Here is a 20,301-nt window from a genome sequence, read left to right as displayed (position 1 = left end):
CTAAATTTGTAGACTTAAATTCAAACTAAATGATATGTTACTAATAAGAAATAAGTATGTTAATCAAAATAATTCAATCATCAACATACATATTGTTTAATTTACCATTTATTTGATTGTCCAGAAACATTTTGTAATTGTAATCACTCTATTTAATATGTTGTTTTTTTCTCAAAAAAAACACGCGACAAAAATTTAAAGAAATGAGTTAACGGTTTTAGAACGAGAAAAAGGGACTCCCCAATAACCAAATAAAAAACAAACAAATATGGGATTCTAACGTGTGCCGCTCTTAAACAACTAAATATCATTTCATAACTCAAAAAACAAAAGATGCAGATTCAGATTCCACATCATTAACCGTTTTCACTAAGTAAAGAATTAAAAAGTCAAATAAATAACCATTAATTCGTGAGCATTAACTAAAAAGAAAGTTATAAAAAGTTGGCACAAGAGATTGACCGAAACGGTGCGTTTGGCAAAATTTACCCGCGTTCTGAGGCGATGGGGACAAACCGTTAGTAAAAGTCGACAGACCAGACAGTGGTCCAACGTTGACTGCGACCCAATTGGTTCAGTTGGTGCGCTCCACAAACCTCGGAGTTGGAGTCCATGATTATTTTTTGACTTTTCTACCGTTTGCTTCTCAAATCAACCCCCCTGCGCATTTTAGCACGGTGACACGTCATCAGCCGCGCAAAGTCGGAGGTCCTTGCTAAAGTGCGCGGGTGTAGTTGGTTCATTGGATTCAAAGAGTCAAAGCCCCCGCGATCAAGCCATCCCCCAACTCCGTATTTTTTGAAAACTTCCTCTTTAAGTCCCCTTTTTAGAGAGAGAGAGAGAGAGAGAGAGAGAGAGAGAGAGAGAGAGAGAGAGTGAATTTCGTAAGCCACAGAGATTAGAGAGAGAGAGAGAGAGTGAATTTCGTAAGCCACAGAGATTAGAGAGAGAGAGAGAGAGAGAGAGAGAGAGAGAGAGAGATTACAGAGAGGTTAGAGAGAGAGAAAGAGGAGGGAAAGCTGTGCGAGTGTGTTGAGTGGTACTTTTTGGAGCTGCAGGTTTTTGGAGTATTGTGTCGGGGGTGTCTGGTTCCGGGGAGTGTTTTAATGGGTTGGTTTTTAAATTTCTGAATTATTATAGTTTATTTGTTTCCTTAGTGAGAGAGGTCAAGAACAGGAAATCCTAAGATTCTAAGATCTTCTTTCTGTATATATACACACACATATAACCTCCACTTCTCCTCCCTCTCTCCTCCCCCCTCTCTCTCTAGCCCTTGTTCTTACTCTGTCTTGAGACAACCTAGAAGACAGGAACAAGCTTTTTGGTGTTGGAGATCAGGAGATCAGGAGATCACCAATCCTCAGCAAATCGACATGCGTAAGTGCTGTTTTTAACGTTTTGGTTCTCGTGTTCCGTTCTTTGATTTCTGTTGTCTGCCTGCTTCCGGGTTGCTTCGTGATTTTTATTTTCCGGTGTTGGGGCGATGGTTTTCCGAGAAAGTTAGGATTTGAAATGATGGCTTTTTCAATTTTTTAAATTTCTCTTTTATTTCCTGGAATTTACAAGTCTCTTTTCCCGATTGGTTACAATGGTTCTGTTCATCTCTCCGATTGGTTTTTTTTTTTCTTTTAAATTCTGTCTAACCTTTTTGTCTAATTTTATTTTTGATTTTTTTTGGGTGGCTTTCTGCAGAAGTTAACATGAGCTTTTCACATGACATGGATGATGAGTACGAGAAACTCATCCGGAGAATGAACCCACCAAGGTATATGCCAAATATACCTTAAATTCCTCAAAAGTTACTGCAATTATTTACCCTATCCCGTCTCTTCATCCGATGTTGTTTTGTCTCAGGGTTGTAATCGATAACGAAGCCTGCAAGAATGCAACGGTGATAAGGGTATGTCCTTCTTGCTATGTGTCTTTTTTGTGTTCTTATTGGTACGGAAGTTTTGGTGCTTAAACTGTTACTGTGGTTGCAGGTGGATAGTGCAAACAAACATGGAATACTTCTGGAAGTTGTACAAGTACTTACTGATCTCGACCTTATCGTCACGAAAGCTTACATATCTTCGGATGGTGGCTGGTTCATGGATGGTAAGAGTCCTTTGATTACGGGCTTTGTTATTGCTGTGAAAATCGTGTCCGTTTTTGCTCGATGTAGAAACTGATTCTGTGATTTGGCTTTGAAATCAGTTTTTAATGTCACTGATCAAGATGGAAACAAGGTTGCAGATGAGGAGGTTTTGGAGTATATTCATAAGGTAATTTGTGTTGATATTTGTTTCCGCTGTTTCTATGTGAAAAGATACTAATTACTCGCTTGATTTTCAGTCTCTTGGTCCGGAGGCACGCTTTGCATCTTCGATGAGATCTGTTGGTGTGAAACAATCAATGGACAGTACTGTAATTGAGCTCACTGGAAGCGACAGACCGGGATTACTCTCCGAAGTGAGCGCTGTCCTAACCAATCTCAAGTGCAATGTAGTGAGCGCGGAAGTCTGGACGCACAACACAAGGGCTGCATCTGTGATGCGCGTCACCGATGAGGAGACGGGATTGGCAATTACCGACTCTCAGAGGTTGGCTAGGATTAAGGAATTATTATGCAATGTGCTAAAGGGCAGCAACAAAACCAGAGGAGCAAGGACTGTTGTCTCTCACGCTGTTACGCACACTGATAGGAGGCTTCACCAAATGATGTTTGCAGATAGGGATTACGAACGAGTTGATGATGATGTCTTGGATGACAAGCAAAGACCGGATGTGAGTGTTGTTAATTTGCATGACAAAGACTACTCGGTGGTCACTATTCGGAGCAAAGACAGGCCAAAGCTTCTCTTCGACACGGTTTGCACTTTGACAGACATGCAATATGTGGTTTTTCATGCTAGTATTGATGCTGAGGGTCCGGAAGCTTATCAGGTTTGCGACTTTTGCTTTTTCAACTTGAATATGATCGTGTTTTTGGGACGTGCGGTGTGACTATCCTTAAGTAACTTGCCTAATTACTTTTTTTTGATTCGCGTGTAGGAATACTATATCAAACATGTAGATGGATCCCCTGTGAAATCAGATGCAGAGAGACAAAGAGTGATACAATGCCTCGAAGCGGCTATTGAGAGAAGAGTATCTGAGGTTAGTTGGACTATGTTATTGCAAAAACTTTTGCTTGTCTCAGTCTCTTTGGCTGCAAAGTACACATTTGAGATTATTAATATCTCCAATTCATGAGGAGTGAGAAATTTTGATTTTCCTATGTTGTAACCTAGTCATTGTAACCGTATAATTTCGAGTCAAATTGTAGTTTTAAATCCATGGACGTCGATCCTTTTGTCTCATTATGTTCCATTGCAGTCCTCTGTTTGATTCTGTTTCGTTTTTTAATTCGCTTTTCTTGAGAGGCTCCGTTGAATTATGGACAACTAATCTTGTTTCTTCCTTGTTCAGGACTTGAAGCTAGAACTCTGCACTACTGACAGAGTAGGGCTGCTATCTGATGTCACTCGGATCTTTCGAGAGAACAGCCTCACCGTAACAAGAGCAGAAGTTGCAACGAAAGCAGGCAAAGCCGTGAATACATTTTATGTTCGCGATGCATCAGGCTATCCGGTTGACTCCAAGACCATAGAGTCCATCCGGCAAGCAATCGGGCAGACTATACTCAAAGTAAAAGGCAACACTGAAGACGCAAAAACTGGTTCTGAGGAATCTCCAACAAGGTTCCTCTTTGGCGGTCTCTTCAAGTCCAGATCTTTCGTCAACTTCAAGCTGATCAGATCGTATCCTTGAGACATCGGTCAGATCTTGTACATAAGAACCCGTCTTAGTCGAAAACTTCACCAAATTAGACCGTTTTAGTGGTTTAATTATTCACTTGAGTTTAGGAAAACAAAAGCAGCCACTATTGAAGGAAAAGCCATAGAAGTGTGAAGTGCTTGTATATATCTCCCCTTTTCAGCTTCTGCGTTTAGCCTTCATTTGTTACTGTGATCCAACCTTGGGTTGGATCATGAAAGCAAGGAAGGATCGTCTGGTTTGTGTAATGTTCAGAGAAAGTCAGTTTTAGGGTTTTAAGCTTTGTACATAATATTTCTCTATTCAAAGTTTATGGTAGCTTTTGTATTTACCATCAACTTCCATTTAATTGAGTTTTTTTTTTTTATTTTTATACTACCACTAATCTAATTACTCTAATTATGAAGAGAGAACTTTGAGTTTTAGTTCAAACAGACGGATACACGTAAAGAAATGTCTTAATTCACGTCAACTAAATTTTCTCTGGTTGTTGGCTAAGTTTTCATTCAAAGTTTGGTTTTGAGGGTGCCAAACATTGACCTATAAATTCCCAATTGGGCAGGGGAGAATTTTGAATCTTATGGTAGCTTTTATATTTAGTAATTTACCATCAACTTCCATTTTATTGGTATTTGTTTTTATACTATCGCCAATCTAAATTACTCGATCTATAAATAGAGAATTTTAAATTTTGATGCAAAGGGACTGATACACTAACGTAAAAAACTGTTACTCACGTCAGCAACATTTTCTCTGGTTGGTGACAAAAGTTTTCATTCAAAGTTTGGTTTGAAGGGTGCCAAACATTGACCTCTGAATTCCCAATTGGACAGGAGTTTTCCAACTTAGTTTATGCATTCAATCATTATCAGACGACGACAGAAACTCATTCAAATTTGCGGGATTTGAATCTTTGGTGGTAAAACTTTCCAGACAATTCCAAGAAATTGGGCTAGAATTCAAGGAAACAGATTGGGACTTTCTTCACGTTTGCATTACGCATTGGTTTGAACTTGGAATTTTCGCAGTCCAATTTTTTTAACTTTCATTTTTCACCAAATGCTGAGCTGAGGAAGAAGGAAGCGTGTGATGAAAGCACAAAGCACCCCCGCCCCCCAAAAAGCCAAAATATATGGAAAAAAGAAAAAAAAGCAGGAGGAAACGCGCCATCTTTTGAAGTTTTGTAGGCTACTTTCTATGCTAATTTTAAAAATATTGTATAATTTTGGTCGTTGTCTTTGGGAAAAGGATCCTCGCACTAGAGATTCTAGGATCTTGCCATTGTGACAGTTCATTGTATATCGTGCGATCAATTTTCGTTAGATACTATTTATATTTAATTTTAAATTTTAAAATTTGAAATAATTTCTGATCGCACGATATACAATAAACAATCACGATCATGAAATTCTTAGATTTCCACAAAAAAAGAATTCGACGAGGATTCATTTCTGTTGTCATTGTGATAGGAGCCAACATTATTGGCTGGCGCGCAGTAATCATGCAGGGTGCAGCCACTTGGCTGATCAAGGAGAAATCCAGGCCTGATAAGTAATCTTGTTGACCAAAAAACATGGATAAGTAAAATGCAAAAGTAGAAGGATACTGGAGTTGAAGTGAGAGAGAGATTTTTCGGGGATTCTCTGTCATTTTATTATTTTTGGCAAAATTCCTGATAATATTACAATGAAGTTTTAACGAAAAATACTGTTTATTTTAACGAAAAATCACATTTTTTACATTAAAAAGTCATTCCTCGTACTATTTATTTTACCCTTTATTTTATCATTATCGTTAAAACTCAAAGTTTTCAAATATTTTTCATTAGTTTTCCTATATTACAAAGCATTATGATAAAAACGTGAAGTAATAAAGAGTTCAGAAAAAGTTCTATTTTGAGAGTCTTCTTAATACTCTCTTGGTATTTTATTAAGAAATGATGTATATAGTTGTGTTTGATTGTGGCCAATTTGTTTTTGTTGACTGCCTTTGGTTGTCATTGTCAATCTAATTCATGGTATGTAAGGTACTGCGTATTTACTTGATTGATTTTGGTTATACAATACATAATGTGAAAATGAGACAATACCATAAATTATAATTTTATTTTGAAACACAATTGACTCGCATTGTAGAAATAGTATATCTGGTTCAAGTATGCTAGTTTTTAATGAAAAAAATATATCCACAAGCCCTTGTAACATTTAGTACAAGAGTCTAGTTTGACCGTGCAACTCGGCCCAAACTACATGAAGGGAGCGGCTTGTATACTGGATTAAGAGAGTTGATATTACGTGCGACTGAACATATTAGCGAGTTACAAAATGATCATCGCTAGACTAATGTCAATAGAGTGAGCTAACGAGAGAAGCCCCTTTTTGAGAGCAATTTCTACCTAGGAGCTCTTAATAAAATCATATTTTGAGCTATGATTTGGATGAATTTGGGATCATGGGAAAGTAAATACACTTGCTTTCCAAAATATGCACACAATATGGAAGTCAGAACAAAGCATGCAAGTATTAAGTGCCATGCTGCATTCTGCAGCACAGCACTGCAATTATTCGAATTTCCTCTCCATGCTATATATGCTCCCCGTATTTAATTGACCAATGTGCTTCTCTGTTTCTTCAAGTCTAACACTCCCCTCCATTTCCTTTTTCTTTATATGTTTTAAACTCTGATATATTTCACATATATATATGCATCCTGCAAGACAAAGAAACACCAATTTTCAAAGAAACAGATGCCCTACTGCTTCTTCTGTCTTGTGCTTGGACCGGTCAACAGGCAACTCCACTAACATGTCGACTTTGTTTGCAAGTTGTTATCTCCCTTTAAAAAATATCAGTATCCACGTTGATTAATTTAAACCGGTACGATTTTTTTATGCACCGAATTTGAATTACTTTTGGATTAGTTTATGTATATTACAGTAAAATAATTATCCTGTAAAAAAATCGGATTTTTTATGACAGAAAAAGTCCATAAACCCTAGGTAAATTTGATCAGCTAGGTTGGCATGACAATCATCGTAAAATTATGACCATAAAAAACTAGATAAAATATGAATTTAACAGTGATTGCTTGAACCACAAATCGATGGTGAAATTCATCTGCAAACCTGGAGATATTATTTTAAATATTTTGTTAAAATAAAAATTAATAAAAATCCAGATCACACTACCCAATATGTTTTAAAATTCATTACAGTATCATGTGCCACTGAAATTTCTGGCACTGAAAACCATGAGCTTTTGAAGGTGTGCAGTTATTCCTCCTCACATGACAGAAAGTGGGCGTTGCATGATCTGGGCAAATTCCAAGTTTTCTTAGAACCAAAACAACCAAGCAAAACCTGCCCTCACATGAATGCCCCAGTCTCAGCTGACCTTTTCATATTTTATTACGTGCAGCATTCAACAATGCAGCAACTTTGGTGCTAATTCTGCACAACTGCACATGATGTCCCATTCTCTAGCAATATTTAGCGGATTTGGATCCCATCCGGACCCTAATTGTGGGAATAAGAATCATCATATCTTAGTCATTCATCGTATATCGTACGGTTAAAAATTATTTGAATTTTATTATTTAAAATTAAACATAAATAGTAACTAAAGAAAACTAATCGCTTAATATACGATGAACGGTTAGAATGTGAGGATCTCTAGGATCCCCATAAAGAGGATTCAAAGAGGATCTTCATCCACATTTAGCAACTAGTTGTGGGCCCTCACTAGAAATTAGATGGGCAAATCCTCGTCTGCCAAATGGCACAAACCCTAGTTTTTTTTTTTTTTATGTTTAAGGGTTCAAAAAGAGATGGAAGAGTGGCTCACTATTAATCAACATCGTGGATACACTCTATTTCTACATGAGTTAGTGATGAATTTCGTTCAAGTGCAAACACTGATATGAATACAACTAATAGATGGAGACCCATTTGTGCTCAATCAACGTGCTCGAGTAGCACGTTAAAGATTTCAGAGAAATAGAACAACAATCCACTACTAATCAACGCTTTCATCGTCCCTAACATGTATTAAACACTTAATAGCACACATGTAGAGTTTAGTCACAAAATTCTTCTTTATATTTAGCAGTGACTATTCGTTATGTAAAAATAGTACTCCCTTACTTTTTTAGAGACAAGTTTCGATGCGGGATTCTTACATTCTTTAATATCTTTTCTATTTTCTAAAGTTCAATGCCCTTGTCCATAATTATTGAGTCTACCGACACTTAGTCTCCATTATATTATAACAGATTAGCTCATTATTCATGAATGACAATTGTTGAACATAAAAAAAGTCCACCATAGCTGGTTAACGATAACCTTATAAGATGTGGCATGATTCATACCTAAATTAAATAATGCTTACGATCTCTTTCGAAGTTTTATATAGGGAGATCCAAATGACTTAGAAATAGAGGCCAGTAAAACACAATGGGGGATACTGCTGGTCCAGAGTTTCCTGGCTTCCAAACTTGTGCTCACAAAGATGACAACAATGTGTTCAGAAGGCATTTGAGCCGGCTGCAACGACGAGCTCCATGTCCTCTACAGCTGAACCCTAATAAAAATGCCTCTTCTGGTTGCAGTGGTATGCAAAACTCCGCGGCGAGCAGTTCAAATTCTTCTTCTTCTTCTTCGTTGAGTTCGTTCTATCAGAGCAAAGATCCCATTCCCCTACTTTCTCCTCTGGTGTTGTTGCCTTGATTGGTTCCAGAAAAAGTTGCTCAATTTTAGAAGGTTTATGTACTTTGGCAAAATGTTATCTCCTATATGATATATATATATATATATATATGGCTTTGTAAATGGGAAATGTTATTGGCACTCCAAAAATCTCATTCTACACTTGTCACAAGTGCATTTTTCTTTCCTAATATAGAAAGTTTGAAGTGTAGAATGAGATTTTTGGAGTGCTAATAACAATTCCCTTGTAAATTTCGGTACATTTTATATCTACGGTAATGTGGGAACGATTTCACCATCCACATATGAGAATGCAATGTGTTGGGAAAAGCGAAGCATAACAAATCAGACTTCTAGGAATTTTGTTGTTAACTTGTTGATGCGTGCTATATTAACTAAATTATGATCTGAAGAAAAAGATTTGTAGTTTATTAATTAAGAGTAGTTTTTTGTTCGCGATTAGAGTGTTGGTTTCAAGCCACACCTTCTCTAAATATCGATTTTACAAAGAGAAAATTTAAGTCGTGATTAAGAAATCAAAATATAGTTCATGTGGAAATTCGAGAAGCCCTATTGTTCTATGAATTTGCAATTTGAAAACACAAAAATATAATATATATATATATATATATGCAAATAGGCCCAACTCTAGAGTGTTGTAACTTATAAGCCCAATGTTGTTGCAATAGGGGCTTTGAGAACTCAAATATATTGGTCTCTGTCCACATCATTACAATATTCATAAGGCACACACTGTATCATATTTTAACTGTCAAATATGTATCAGTATTGAGTGAATACTTAACCTTTTTTTTTTTTTTTTTTTTTTTTTTGAAAATCAACGGCAGAGTTTTATTCAAAGAGCAAAAAGGCCGAAGAGAGAAACACGTAAAGGGATCAGTTACACAAAAGAGAGACCCTCCTCAAGCAAAAGATCAATTTAGAGATCAAAAACCAATAACGAAAATCATTACAAATACGTGATGTGCGCACAAAATGGTACTTCATTCGCTACCATAATAGTACCCTCCCACAACTCTAACTCTTGGATCTTCACACTTGCAGCTTCTAATATGATCTAAATTAGGTTACAACTTCTGATATGGTCTAAATTGTGTTACCAATCTAAGGGTTGGGTCTTTTTGCATTGTTATTGATCAAATCTAAAGCCTTTGATCACACAAGGATATACCACAAAACCACGCATCCAAACCGCAGTCAAAAGTTAAAACAACGAGAAGTTTTTCAATATGATCGGTATACGGAGTGGTACATTACGTGTTACTCTACAAATGATAGGATATGTGTGTTAAAAAGTTAATAACTTAAAAAATAAAATTTTTCGCCAATTAAACAAAAACATATGGTATATTCTCTGTATTTCGGTCATAATAATATTTTTTCCAAAACAATAAATCCCCGGATGCTAAAATTTACCGTTAAACTTGTAGAAAATCACAGACCAATCATCTTATTGCCTACGACTCGTCAACTACAAATTGTGATGTGGGTTCGTCCGCGACGCTCAATACCTCACGGCTGACGTAACTTAACAACAGTCGGCACATCTTTCATTATTTCAACGTTTTAATTTAATTTATTATCTACTTTTATTTATTTAATTTTTTTCCATTTCTGTTTCGACTGTTCTACTTTTTGGTGCATTACGTTTGGTGCCAAAACGTTTTTGGGTTTCAATTTTCAAAACCCTCGCGAAATATTGACCTCGCCAATCCTCGTTAATCTTCCTCTGGAAGCTCTCTCTCTCTCTCTCTCTCAACATCGCTGCCTGCTGGCTTCGTCTTCGTCTTCGTCTTCGTCTACGAAGAGTTAGGGTTTTCCCCCTTTTCTTTTCCTTGAAAGGTCAGGTTTGATCTTCTGTATATTTTGTGAAGTTTTCATTTTTCGAGTATGATTCTTTCAATTCATCTGTTTTGGTTGTGTTTACTGGTGGATTGATCGGTTTCTGCTAATGGGTTTTATTCAATTATGGTTATCCGAGTGTTTTTAATTCAAGTTAGGGTTAAATCGGTATCCAATTCTCTTCGGCTGTCTTTAAGTTATTGAAATTTGATTTCTTAAGTTAGGGTTTCTAGTAATTGTTGCTGGAATTTAATTCGGGTGGTGTTGCTTTGATTGGGTGTTCGAGAATCCATTGATGTTCGTCACCTGTAATATATTGGGTTTGGCTGAATATAAACTTTAACAGGTTTTTTGGTGAGGAATTTATGTATTTCGAAATTACGCGTTTAGCATGTGTATGGGTTAAAGACTAATGTTTGTTATTGTGAACCAATTTCATTATAATTACAGACACAAACACGAACACATGCTAGAAGCAATATGTAGGGTATGCCAATAATGATATCTATGTACTCTATATCAATACTGGCATGCAAACTTAAACTACAAGATTATTACCGTTGTACATTAGGATTTTTCCATTCCGTGTTATGCTTTTGCAGTTCAGGTTCATTTACGGACTTGTATGAGTTGATTTGTATATATATATATATTTTGGATTACTTTATTGTCTCTAGAGGCCGAAATATCTGTGGTGAGAACTCAACTTTCTGTTGTGTTTATTGATATATGCATTAATTTGATGCAGAACTAGATGAGAAGGAGAGGGCCATCAAGAGAATTTTCTGAACTTAGAAGTTGTTCTGGGAAGAAAACTGTTGAAAGTTGCAAGGCTAAAAGGGATGCTGATAAATTTGTGTTCATTGATCTTGAGTGTGAAGATGTCATCGACATCGATTATCTTGAGTCTTTGCAGGCAAAGTCACGAGGTTCCAGTACATTGAGAAAAGACAGAGAATTTAAGTCTAGTAGTTTCATATATATAGATGATGATGAAGATAATATTGCAAGTCCTGTAATCACTGTTGAGGATGTTGGGGACCTTGATAGTGATGCCACCTCAAGCAAAAGTTCTTTTCTTGGTTCTAGGAAGAGTTCTGTAACCTCAGATGGTGATGAATGTCGGGGTGTCCAGGAAAAGGTTTCTCCAGTAAAGGGGTCAAGGTGCAAGCAAACCCACTCTGGTGGAGCTCCTAGCAGGAATTGTTATGGTTTCGGTTTTGAATCTGAGAGTTGTTCATCTGATAGTGATTATTCTGATTGCGAGCTAATAGAAGATTCTTATGGGAAGCTTCATCAACATTGGGAAAAAGTTTCCCAAAAGAGAAAACATGTTGTTCATAATGGCCAGTCTGGTTCAGATGGTCAATTTAGTGGATCTGGATCTCATAGTGAAACCCATGCTAATGCTGAAGCAGAGAATAGGGCAGCACCTGGAGATGTCCCTGTTTGTTCAAGTTCAAAAAATGGAAATTATGAAAAGGAAAACCTTCCAGACTTTATGGGTACTCATGATGGCAACACTGAGGGTAGTTCTTTGGATCCCCAAATGGATGGTCCTTTTGTTGAATCCAATCAGAATGCCGCTAAAGAAGATCCTCTTATTTATGAGTGGCAGGGTTTCCAAACTGATGGCATGGCTGGTTTATGGAATGAAGGAGAACAAACTCCTGAAGAGCATCCCTTGTCATCAGAACTAGGCGGTAAACGACCTAAACATCCAGGGACTTGTTTTATGGATAACGGGCAATTTGGGGGTGAAACCAATGATGATCAAAGAAAAGCTACTGTTTTGAATAAGGAAGAATCTGTTGGCAAGAACCAACTTTGTGATGAAATGCCTAGTGACAACGATAGAGTTGAACGAAGGGGCAAGGTTGATGAATTTCATGATGCTCCTTCTAGTTCTGAGGAAAAAGATAATGCAGTTTCTGGTCAACAATTTGATGAAATGCAGATGGATAGTGGGCGTGCTCCTTCCGAAGACAAACTTGGCGCTGTTCATAAAAAAACTTATTCCCAGGATAAAGCTAGTGCTAACTTTGAGGAAGTATCTTTGGGCAACACCTCATGTCAGGGAACTAGTTATCAGGGGGGATTTGATTCAGCAAGAGGGAAAGAATCATGTGATTTGAGGGATCGGTTACCTGCCGAGGATGGCTATGTGAGTCCTGTTCAAAGAGATACAGCCATTGTTGGAAGTGATATAATCACTGATCGAGAAAAGCACAAGGAGACTGCTGAATACAAGCGAGCAATAGAAGAAGAAATGGAATCCAGGAAGCGAGTCTTACAAATTCAGGTTTTCAACATGTGTACATTACCTTTTTTGTTTTACATTTTCAGCAAAGTAAATGTTATATTTATTTATTGTGGTCTACATTAGGCACATTGGGACTATAGGCTACACAACAAGAGTCATTATGATCCCTTCTTCACCACTTGGGCTTTGTGCTATTTATTTTTTATTTATGGAGTTCATAGTATGATTTGTTACAGGATTTTTTGCAAGCTCTGATCAATAATTTAAAATATGTCATATGCACGATATTATACATGCTCATTAATCTCAGTTTGGTGCCCTATCTTTTATTTGTTATACCCTCTGTCAAAAATTCTGTATCTTTTTTTTAATAGTCCATGCATACACTTCTGTAACTTCTAGTCTTTGTTCATTTCAATGGCTTGGTTAGGTAGAAGTTGAACTTGAAAGGTGTTCTGTAGCTTGTAGGTGACCACTTGACCTGACATCAAGTGTACTTTAATTTTTTCAGGCAGAAGAGGCACAAAGATTACGGAAAAGGAGAAAGGCAGAAAGCATGCGTTTATTGGATATGCAGAGAAGGCAAAAGCAACGTGTGGAAGAAGTAAGAGAGACGCAAAAGAAGGTCTGGATTCAAGTATTCAATATTTATCGCATCTTATTTTTTACTCTGAATGTTGCTTCTCATCCTCTCTTGACTCCCTCCCTTCCTCTCCCCTCCCCGTACAACAGTTCTCAACTTATTTACTTTCAAGTTTAAAAGACAATCTGTTTGGTTTTAAGATCAAGTTCAATTGATTGTATATCACTGACTTGTTTTTTTTTTTTTTTTTTTAATTTTTTATTTATATCACTGACTTGTTAAGTGTGTCATATTTAGGATGAAGAAAATTTAAATTTGAAAGACCAACTTCGTGCTGAAGTAAGGAAGGAGCTTAAAAGATTGGAATTGACATGCATAGATATGGCTTCTTTGCTTCGTGGCTTAGGCATACAAGTGGGGGCTGATTTCCGTCCTTTGCCCAATGAGGTAAGTTAAAATAAGTTATTGAAGATGATTTAGATTCCTTTGTAGTTTATGGTTCGATGGGTTCAAATTTGATGAACACTATCTTAATGGAAATTTCAGGTGCATGCAGCGTATAAACGGGCACTGCTGAAATTTCACCCAGACCGGGCATCAAGAAGTGACATACGCCAGCAAGTTGAAGCTGAGGAGAAGTTTAAGCTTATATCACGCATGAAGGAAAAACTTCTACCGACTTCATGTTACTGAATACGTAGTTGTAAATTTTCTTCAAAATTGATCAATTTTCCAATGGCAACAGATTAGGGGTTTTTTTGGCTCCTGCCGCAAGGTTTCTGATTCCTCGTTTTGTATCAGTTGTCATTTTTTTTTCAACCTGATTTTAGCAGGTAACGAAGATCTATATTGTAAATCAGTTGTAGTTTCTTGTAGGTGGCCGGAGAAACGATTGTTTCAAATGTGGAAATACAAGTACCTCTGCTTTTGTAATGCCATTTGGCCCCGAGAGGTTTTTCTGGGCAAGAATTTTTAGTAACTGCTTTCTGTTTCTGAATTCTGAGGACTGCGGGGGCGTGTACTTTTCCAATCATTCTTCTATGTACGATATAGGGCAGGGCAGGGGCAGGGGAAAGAAAGGCAGCCAAGGAGGGAACCCCTACGTAGAAGAACAACGGTTCGCTGACCTTTTAAGGTCTTAACATTTCGCCCGGAAGAATTTTAGCACATTACAACAAGTGCTGGATTTATTTGCAGTTCTTGTCTTCAGAGCTCATTCACACTGGGTGTAGGATCACTTGAACTCCATGTTGCGGGCAAACTGTCAGAAACTGAATGGGAGAGTGCACATAACCCGGGGAAAGAGTGAAACTGTAGCGTTGCAGAATCATCGACAAAGCAATCTTTGCTCCAATGACTGCGAAGTTCATGCTCACACAAGTTCGAGGTCCCATTCCAAAGGGCATGAATGCGACTGCGTTGTTGTTAGTAGCTTTCGCAACCCCTTCTGAGAATCTCTCCGGTTTGAAAAGTTGCACGTCTTTTCCCCAATATTTAGGTTCATGGTGAAGTGCCAGATTTGTGACGTGCAACTCAACATTAGCTGGAACAACGACCTGTCCTAGTCTAACTTCCTTTAGAGATTCCCTAGTAAGGGACACAACAGGAGGATATAACCTTAGAGACTCATTGATGATCATACCCATCTGCATGCATCAATAAATATAAAAATCAAAGTTTGATAACGCATCGATCGAGAAGTACATAAATTTTTAATGTGCTTAGTAAGCCCTTGGGATTGATCTTCTTACCGTTTTTAGTTTGTTGAGGCCATCTGAGTCTGGAGTTTCATCTTTACCAAACAATTCTAGCACCTTCTTTCTAGCATCCTCTTGCCAATCTGTATGAAGAGCCAGAAGAAAGACGGTCCAAGCGAGCAAAGAGTTAGTGGTTTCTTGTCCAGCAAAGTAAAACGTCTTGCACTCGTCGACTAAATCGTCCACTGAAATCCGCTGCTTCTCGTTGGCATCATGATGAGCCTTTAAAAGGATTCCAAGATAATCACTTCCAAAACCGTCTGCTTCTCCAGTCATTGCCGTCTTTTCTCTTTTCCGAACAATCTCTGTTATGATGTCGTGTATTCCCTTCTCGAGCTTCTCTGATTTTATCTCATCACTGGTTTTATAGAACATACTGCAAGTTTGAATCACAGACTAATTAGACATATGAAGTGACAATGACACATAATTGACACACCTAGTTGCATAGAGTTAATTTATTAATGTACAACGTACATCATAAGAATTCTTTAATATTCAGGTGACCTTGTTCTTTACTATTATTTTACATAATGATCAGTTCAAAGAAATCTACAGATAAAAGGAACATGGCATTGGTAAGAAAGTACCTGATGCCAGGGAGCCTGAGTTTGAAAGTATTTCTGAATATTAAGGAGGTTAACTCCCTCAAGATTTCAAAAATGTCCCTTCCTTCTAAGAAGCTGCTGCCAAATGCTGTCCTAGAAATCACTTCTGAGGTGAAAAACCTAAATTCTTCATTCACCTCAATCTCCTTGCCTTCATAAGTTTTCCACCTTTGTACCATTGTCTCAGAACTCTACAGTAATAATACCAACATGCAATTAGATAATTTACGTTAAACGTATGAATTTTCTATTTTTTTTTGGTCGAGAACGTATGATTTTCTTATAAACAATTGAAACAAACACTACTATAGTATCCATTGCAAGAAGTTAATTACTTTTAAGCTTTCTCCATGAAAGGCAAGATGCGCCAACTTTCTTAGTTTCACCCACTTTTCACCTTCTGCCATCGAAATGCTGTCTCCTAATAGCTTCTTGACATAGCCTTGAGTTGGGACCTTTGTTTCCGACAGTTTCTATCTTTGTTGTTTAGTACCTCTTTGCACAACTCGGGTTCCGCAATGATCATTTGTGGTTGAACACCATACCACTGAAGAAAATTCTTCCCTGTTGCAATAAAATGACCAAATTTAATCATATATTTGAACATAGAAATATATACATAAATATATATGTGTGTGTGTGTGTGTGTGTGTGTGTGTGCATGCATAGTTAATGAAGAGTTTGTTACCAAAGAACTTGCTCCATGCATGAATATGAGGTTGTACTGCAGAGAATATGTCATGGGTATAAACTTCTAGGCCTGCCCATCGTTTCCCTTTTCATGCTGAATATTTCTTTGGTGTTTCCATGGATAAATTTGTACGAAGGGCCATGGACTCCCTGGGCAGCCATCCGATTCTGTATGCGATTTGGAGTCCACCATAGTTTCTGAAAGTTTTTTATGAGAGCTAAAAGAATTACTAGGAACAGACACAGAAAGCTTGAAGTAGTAATTACAGGCATTTCGAATCCCAACCAACTCATTCTCCAATTTTTTTTTCTTTTTGGTATGTAAGTTTGAACACACCTCTCGACCACTCTCAATAGTTTGATTTTCAGCCTCCACTCTCACTAACTGAATAACAGAGCTGGAATGGGTGATATAAAACGTACAACATACATTCCTGTATATAGGGTGCTTAACAACACTAGAGCCTTGCACTAAGTTCATGACATGGACGAAGAAAATCAAACAAGGCTGCGCAGGACAAGTTAAACATACCAGCTGACAGCTGACCATTCAATGGTTTTACCATATTTTTAGCCCATCCAAGATGCAGCGTTATATTCTATTTTGTGAATTTATTTCACATTACACGTTCACTACATTGTTTGTCAGTTTCATCCTTAAATGATGATGTAGCGTTTAATGGATTTTTAATTTTCAAGTCACCATCTAACTTGTAGATATCAATAATCTAGCAAGGTAAAACATGACAAATGGATAAATCCAAGCAATAACAACTGACAGAAGGAATTTGTTCTGATTCATCGTTAGCCTACGTTAACAATATCAAAAAAGATTACAAATGAGCTTAACTCATAGAAACTCAAATCCCACATACACCCGATCGAGTCACTCTCACACAGACTGTCACATTTTGGCCCTCACCACATCCTGGGTTCGACTCCATTGTAGAACGATATTGTCCTTTTTGGGCCCCAACCACTCCCTCACGGTTTTGTTTCTGGGAACTCACACGAGAACTTCTTAGTGGGTCACTCGTCCTGGGATTGCTCTCGCGTGAACTCGCTTAACTTCGGAGTTCTTACGGAACCCGAAGCCAGTGAGCTCCCAAAAGGTCTTGTGCTAGGTAGAGATGAGAATATACATATAAGACTTACATGATCCTCACTTCTGGGCAATGTGGGATCTTACAATCCACTCCCCTTAAGGGCCCGATGTCCTCGTCGGCACACTTTCGGCCAAAGATTGGCTCTGATACCAATTTGTCACATCTCAGCCCGGACCCCCACCCCATCCTGAGCTCGACTCCACCGTAACACGATATTGTCTGCTTTGGGCCCCTACCTCGACTCCACCGTAGCACGATATTGTCTGCTTTGGGCCCCTACCACGCCCTCACGGTTTTGTTTCTAGGAATTCACACGAGAACTTCCCAGTGGATCACTTCTCCTGGGATTGCTCTTGCGCGAACTCGCTTAACTTCGGAGTTCTTACGGAACCCGAAGCCAACGAGCTCTCAAAAGACCTCGTGCTAGGTAGAGATGGGAATATACGTATGAAGCTTATAGGATCCTCAACCCTGGACGATGTGGGATCTTACACAGACCATCCAAGAAAGCTAATACAAATGTACCAAGGGTGAGACACCCACATACGATTTTTCTCCTCACATTGCTCTCAGATCTCTCTCTTCCTCAAATGGCGCTCTCGGTGCATTAAGAAAAATAGCTATCCAATTGAAGTGCACTCAATGCACTTCAAAAAGACACGGCTTAAAAGAGCCCAAAGATTTATGTAACATGGCCTAGTAAAAGCCACAAAACGTGAACATTTCAATTAGAGCCCAAATTCAACATCGTGCTTATTGCAGTACTAAATTTATAATTATGCGAAGAAAGGGGACATAAAAAGACTTCCTACAATACATTGGTGTATGGAATGCACTAGGCGTTCAATCAATGTACTTACACCAGTCTGTTGTAGTATTTTCGCAGAAAAAAGTCATGAACTACACTAGTTTCAGGAAAAACAAACGCAAAGTGCTGATTGTCTGGTATAAAAGAGTAGCTGTAGTTTCTGTGCTTCATAGCTCACAGTGCGTGTAGAATAACTTGAATTCCATGTTGTGGACGAATTGAAAGATAATCACAGGGTGAGTGGACGTAACCCGGGGAAAGGGTAAAGCGGTAGCGTTGTAGAATCATCGACAGAACAATCTTTGCTTCATTGGCCGCAAAGTTTAAACCAACACAACTTCGAGGTCCCATTCCAAAGGGTAAAAATGCGGGTATATTATCAATGGTAGATTTAGAAACACCTTCCGAGAATCGATTTGGTTTAAAAAGTTGCGCATCTTGCCCCCAGAATTCAGTCTCATGGTGAAGTGCTAGACATGGGATGATCAATTCAACATTAGCAGGAACAATATACTTTCCCAGTTTAACTTCCCTTTTAACTCTCCTATCAATGTTAAGAACAGGAGGATATAACCTCAGAGCCTCATTGATGATCATACTCATCTGCATGAAAATAAAGATTTTTTTTAATCCATTTTTAACACTTGGACAAGCGGTAGATAGGGTGAGTTGTTGAGTTTCTTACTGTTTTTAGCTTGGCAATGTCATCGTGAGTCGGATTTTGTTTTCCGAATAATTGTAGGACTTCCTTTCTTGCTTTCACTTGCCAATCTGTATGAAGTGCCAGGAGAAAGAGAATCCAAGCAAGCACACCATTAGTGGTTTCTTGTCCGGCAAAGTAAAACGTCTTGCACTCATTAACCAAATCATCCACCCAAATCTTCTGGCTATCATTGGTATCTAGATGAGCCTTTACAAGTAATCCAAGATAATCACTCCCAAAGTTTTCTTCGCCCGCCATTGCCTTCTTTTCTCTTTTCTTAATAATCTCTGTTATGGAATCGCGCATTGCTTTGTCAAACTTCTCTGACTCAATCTCATCTTGTGTTTTAAAAAATTTACTGCAAGACGTTTAGTGTGACTATGCATACATAAGAAGTGACAACAGAATACGCAATATTGAGTGATACTACAAACATAGATAAGATGAAAACCTGATGCCTGGAAACCTGACTGTTAAAGAATTTTTGACTAATAAAGATGATAACTTCGTCAAATTGTCAAAAAAGTTCTTTCCTTCTACGTAACTGCTGCCAAATGCCGTCCTGGAAATCACTTCTGAAGTGAACAACCTAAATTGTTCATAAACTTCAATCTCTTTTCCTTCATGATTTTTCCACTCTTCTAACATCATCTCGGCACTAGCTATCATTGCTGGGATCATACTCTAGTAAAAAGATACCATCTTTCTATTACAAAATTTGTCTTCAATTTATGACACCACCTCAACTATATAATTCTTTGAGATACGACGAACTTACTTTTAAGCTTCCTCCATGAAAGGCATGGTTGGCCAGCTTTTTCAGTTTCCCCCATTTCCCCCCCTCAGTTGTACTTGTCCCCATGCTATCTCCTACTAGCTTCTTGACAAAGCCTTGGAGCTTCCTTTTTGGATAAGCTCCATCTTTGTTATGTAGTATCTCCTTGCACAACTCGGGTTCCATAACGACCAACTGAGCTTGAGAACCATGCCATTGAAGATAAATCTTCCCTGCAATCGATTATAGAGATGACCAAATTTAGTTTGCAACTAAACGATTTAGAAAGTGTGTTAAGAAAAAGATTCAGAAAACATAGTCAATGAAGAGCTTGTGAATACCATATATCTTGGTCCATGTGTGAATATGAGGTTGAACTGCAGAAAATACGTTCACAGATAAGTCTCCGGGCCTGCCCATAGTTTCCATTTTCATGCTCATGATTTCTTTGGTGTTTCCATGGAAAAATCTGTAAGAAGGACCCTTGATTCCCTGAAAAGCCATACGTTTCTGTATCCGAGTTGGAGTCCACCATAGTTTGTGAAAGGCCTTGATGAGAGCTAAGAGAATGAACAGACACAGAATGCTAGAAAAAATGACTACTGGACCCAAACAACTCATTTTTCGGTAAGTTTTTCTCTCCAG

General features: G+C 38.0%; 3 protein-coding genes and 1 pseudogene across 5 annotated transcripts; 2 read left to right on the top strand and 2 right to left on the bottom strand.

Annotated features, from left to right (window-relative positions):
* The first annotated feature begins 744 nt into the window (after positions 1–744).
* LOC137737587 (ACT domain-containing protein ACR4-like) lies at positions 745–4,129 on the top strand. Its single transcript, XM_068477119.2, has 8 exons — positions 745–1,377; positions 1,693–1,765; positions 1,855–1,900; positions 1,983–2,097; positions 2,197–2,264; positions 2,335–2,925; positions 3,034–3,138; positions 3,451–4,129. Exons 1-8 carry the CDS (start codon positions 1,374–1,376, stop codon positions 3,790–3,792), a joined length of 1,344 nt encoding a protein of 447 aa, XP_068333220.1. The 5' UTR covers positions 745–1,373; the 3' UTR covers positions 3,793–4,129.
* Positions 4,130–10,107: 5,978 nt separating this feature from the next.
* On the top strand, positions 10,108–14,147 carry LOC137737223 (Chaperone DnaJ-domain superfamily protein). Of its 2 annotated transcripts, none has more exons than XM_068476647.2 (5): positions 10,108–10,363; positions 11,112–12,665; positions 13,138–13,251; positions 13,507–13,656; positions 13,756–14,147. In XM_068476647.2, exons 2-5 carry the CDS (start codon positions 11,118–11,120, stop codon positions 13,900–13,902), a joined length of 1,959 nt encoding a protein of 652 aa, XP_068332748.1. In that variant the 5' UTR covers positions 10,108–10,363; positions 11,112–11,117; the 3' UTR covers positions 13,903–14,147. The 2 variants fall into 2 exon arrangements, with proteins under 2 accessions (XP_068332748.1, XP_068332749.1); XM_068476648.2 differs by having other exon boundaries at positions 10,112–10,368.
* A 220-nt stretch (positions 14,148–14,367) lies between these two features.
* Positions 14,368–16,573, bottom strand: LOC137736335 (cytochrome P450 CYP749A22-like; annotated as a pseudogene). The gene is made up of 5 exons (XR_015954906.1): positions 16,263–16,573; positions 15,878–16,138; positions 15,557–15,763; positions 14,961–15,342; positions 14,368–14,855 (listed from the first exon to the last, which is right to left on the bottom strand). The product of XR_015954906.1 is annotated as a cytochrome P450 CYP749A22-like (transcript).
* A 1,667-nt stretch (positions 16,574–18,240) lies between these two features.
* On the bottom strand, positions 18,241–20,277 carry LOC137736464 (cytochrome P450 CYP749A22-like). The gene is made up of 5 exons (XM_088683473.1): positions 19,998–20,277; positions 19,660–19,889; positions 19,333–19,565; positions 18,823–19,239; positions 18,241–18,776 (listed from the first exon to the last, which is right to left on the bottom strand). The coding sequence occupies exons 1-5, from the start codon at positions 20,275–20,277 to the stop codon at positions 18,353–18,355; spliced, it is 1,584 nt and encodes a 527-aa protein (XP_088539599.1). The 3' UTR covers positions 18,241–18,352.
* Between the last annotated feature and the right edge of the window lie 24 nt (positions 20,278–20,301).

Source organism: Pyrus communis, chromosome 13 (genome assembly GCF_041283825.1).
Source record: "Pyrus communis isolate YQ-2024b chromosome 13, ASM4128382v1, whole genome shotgun sequence".
NCBI lineage: Eukaryota > Viridiplantae > Streptophyta > Magnoliopsida > Rosales > Rosaceae > Pyrus > Pyrus communis.
This window is presented reverse-complemented; position numbering and strand designations above follow the sequence as displayed.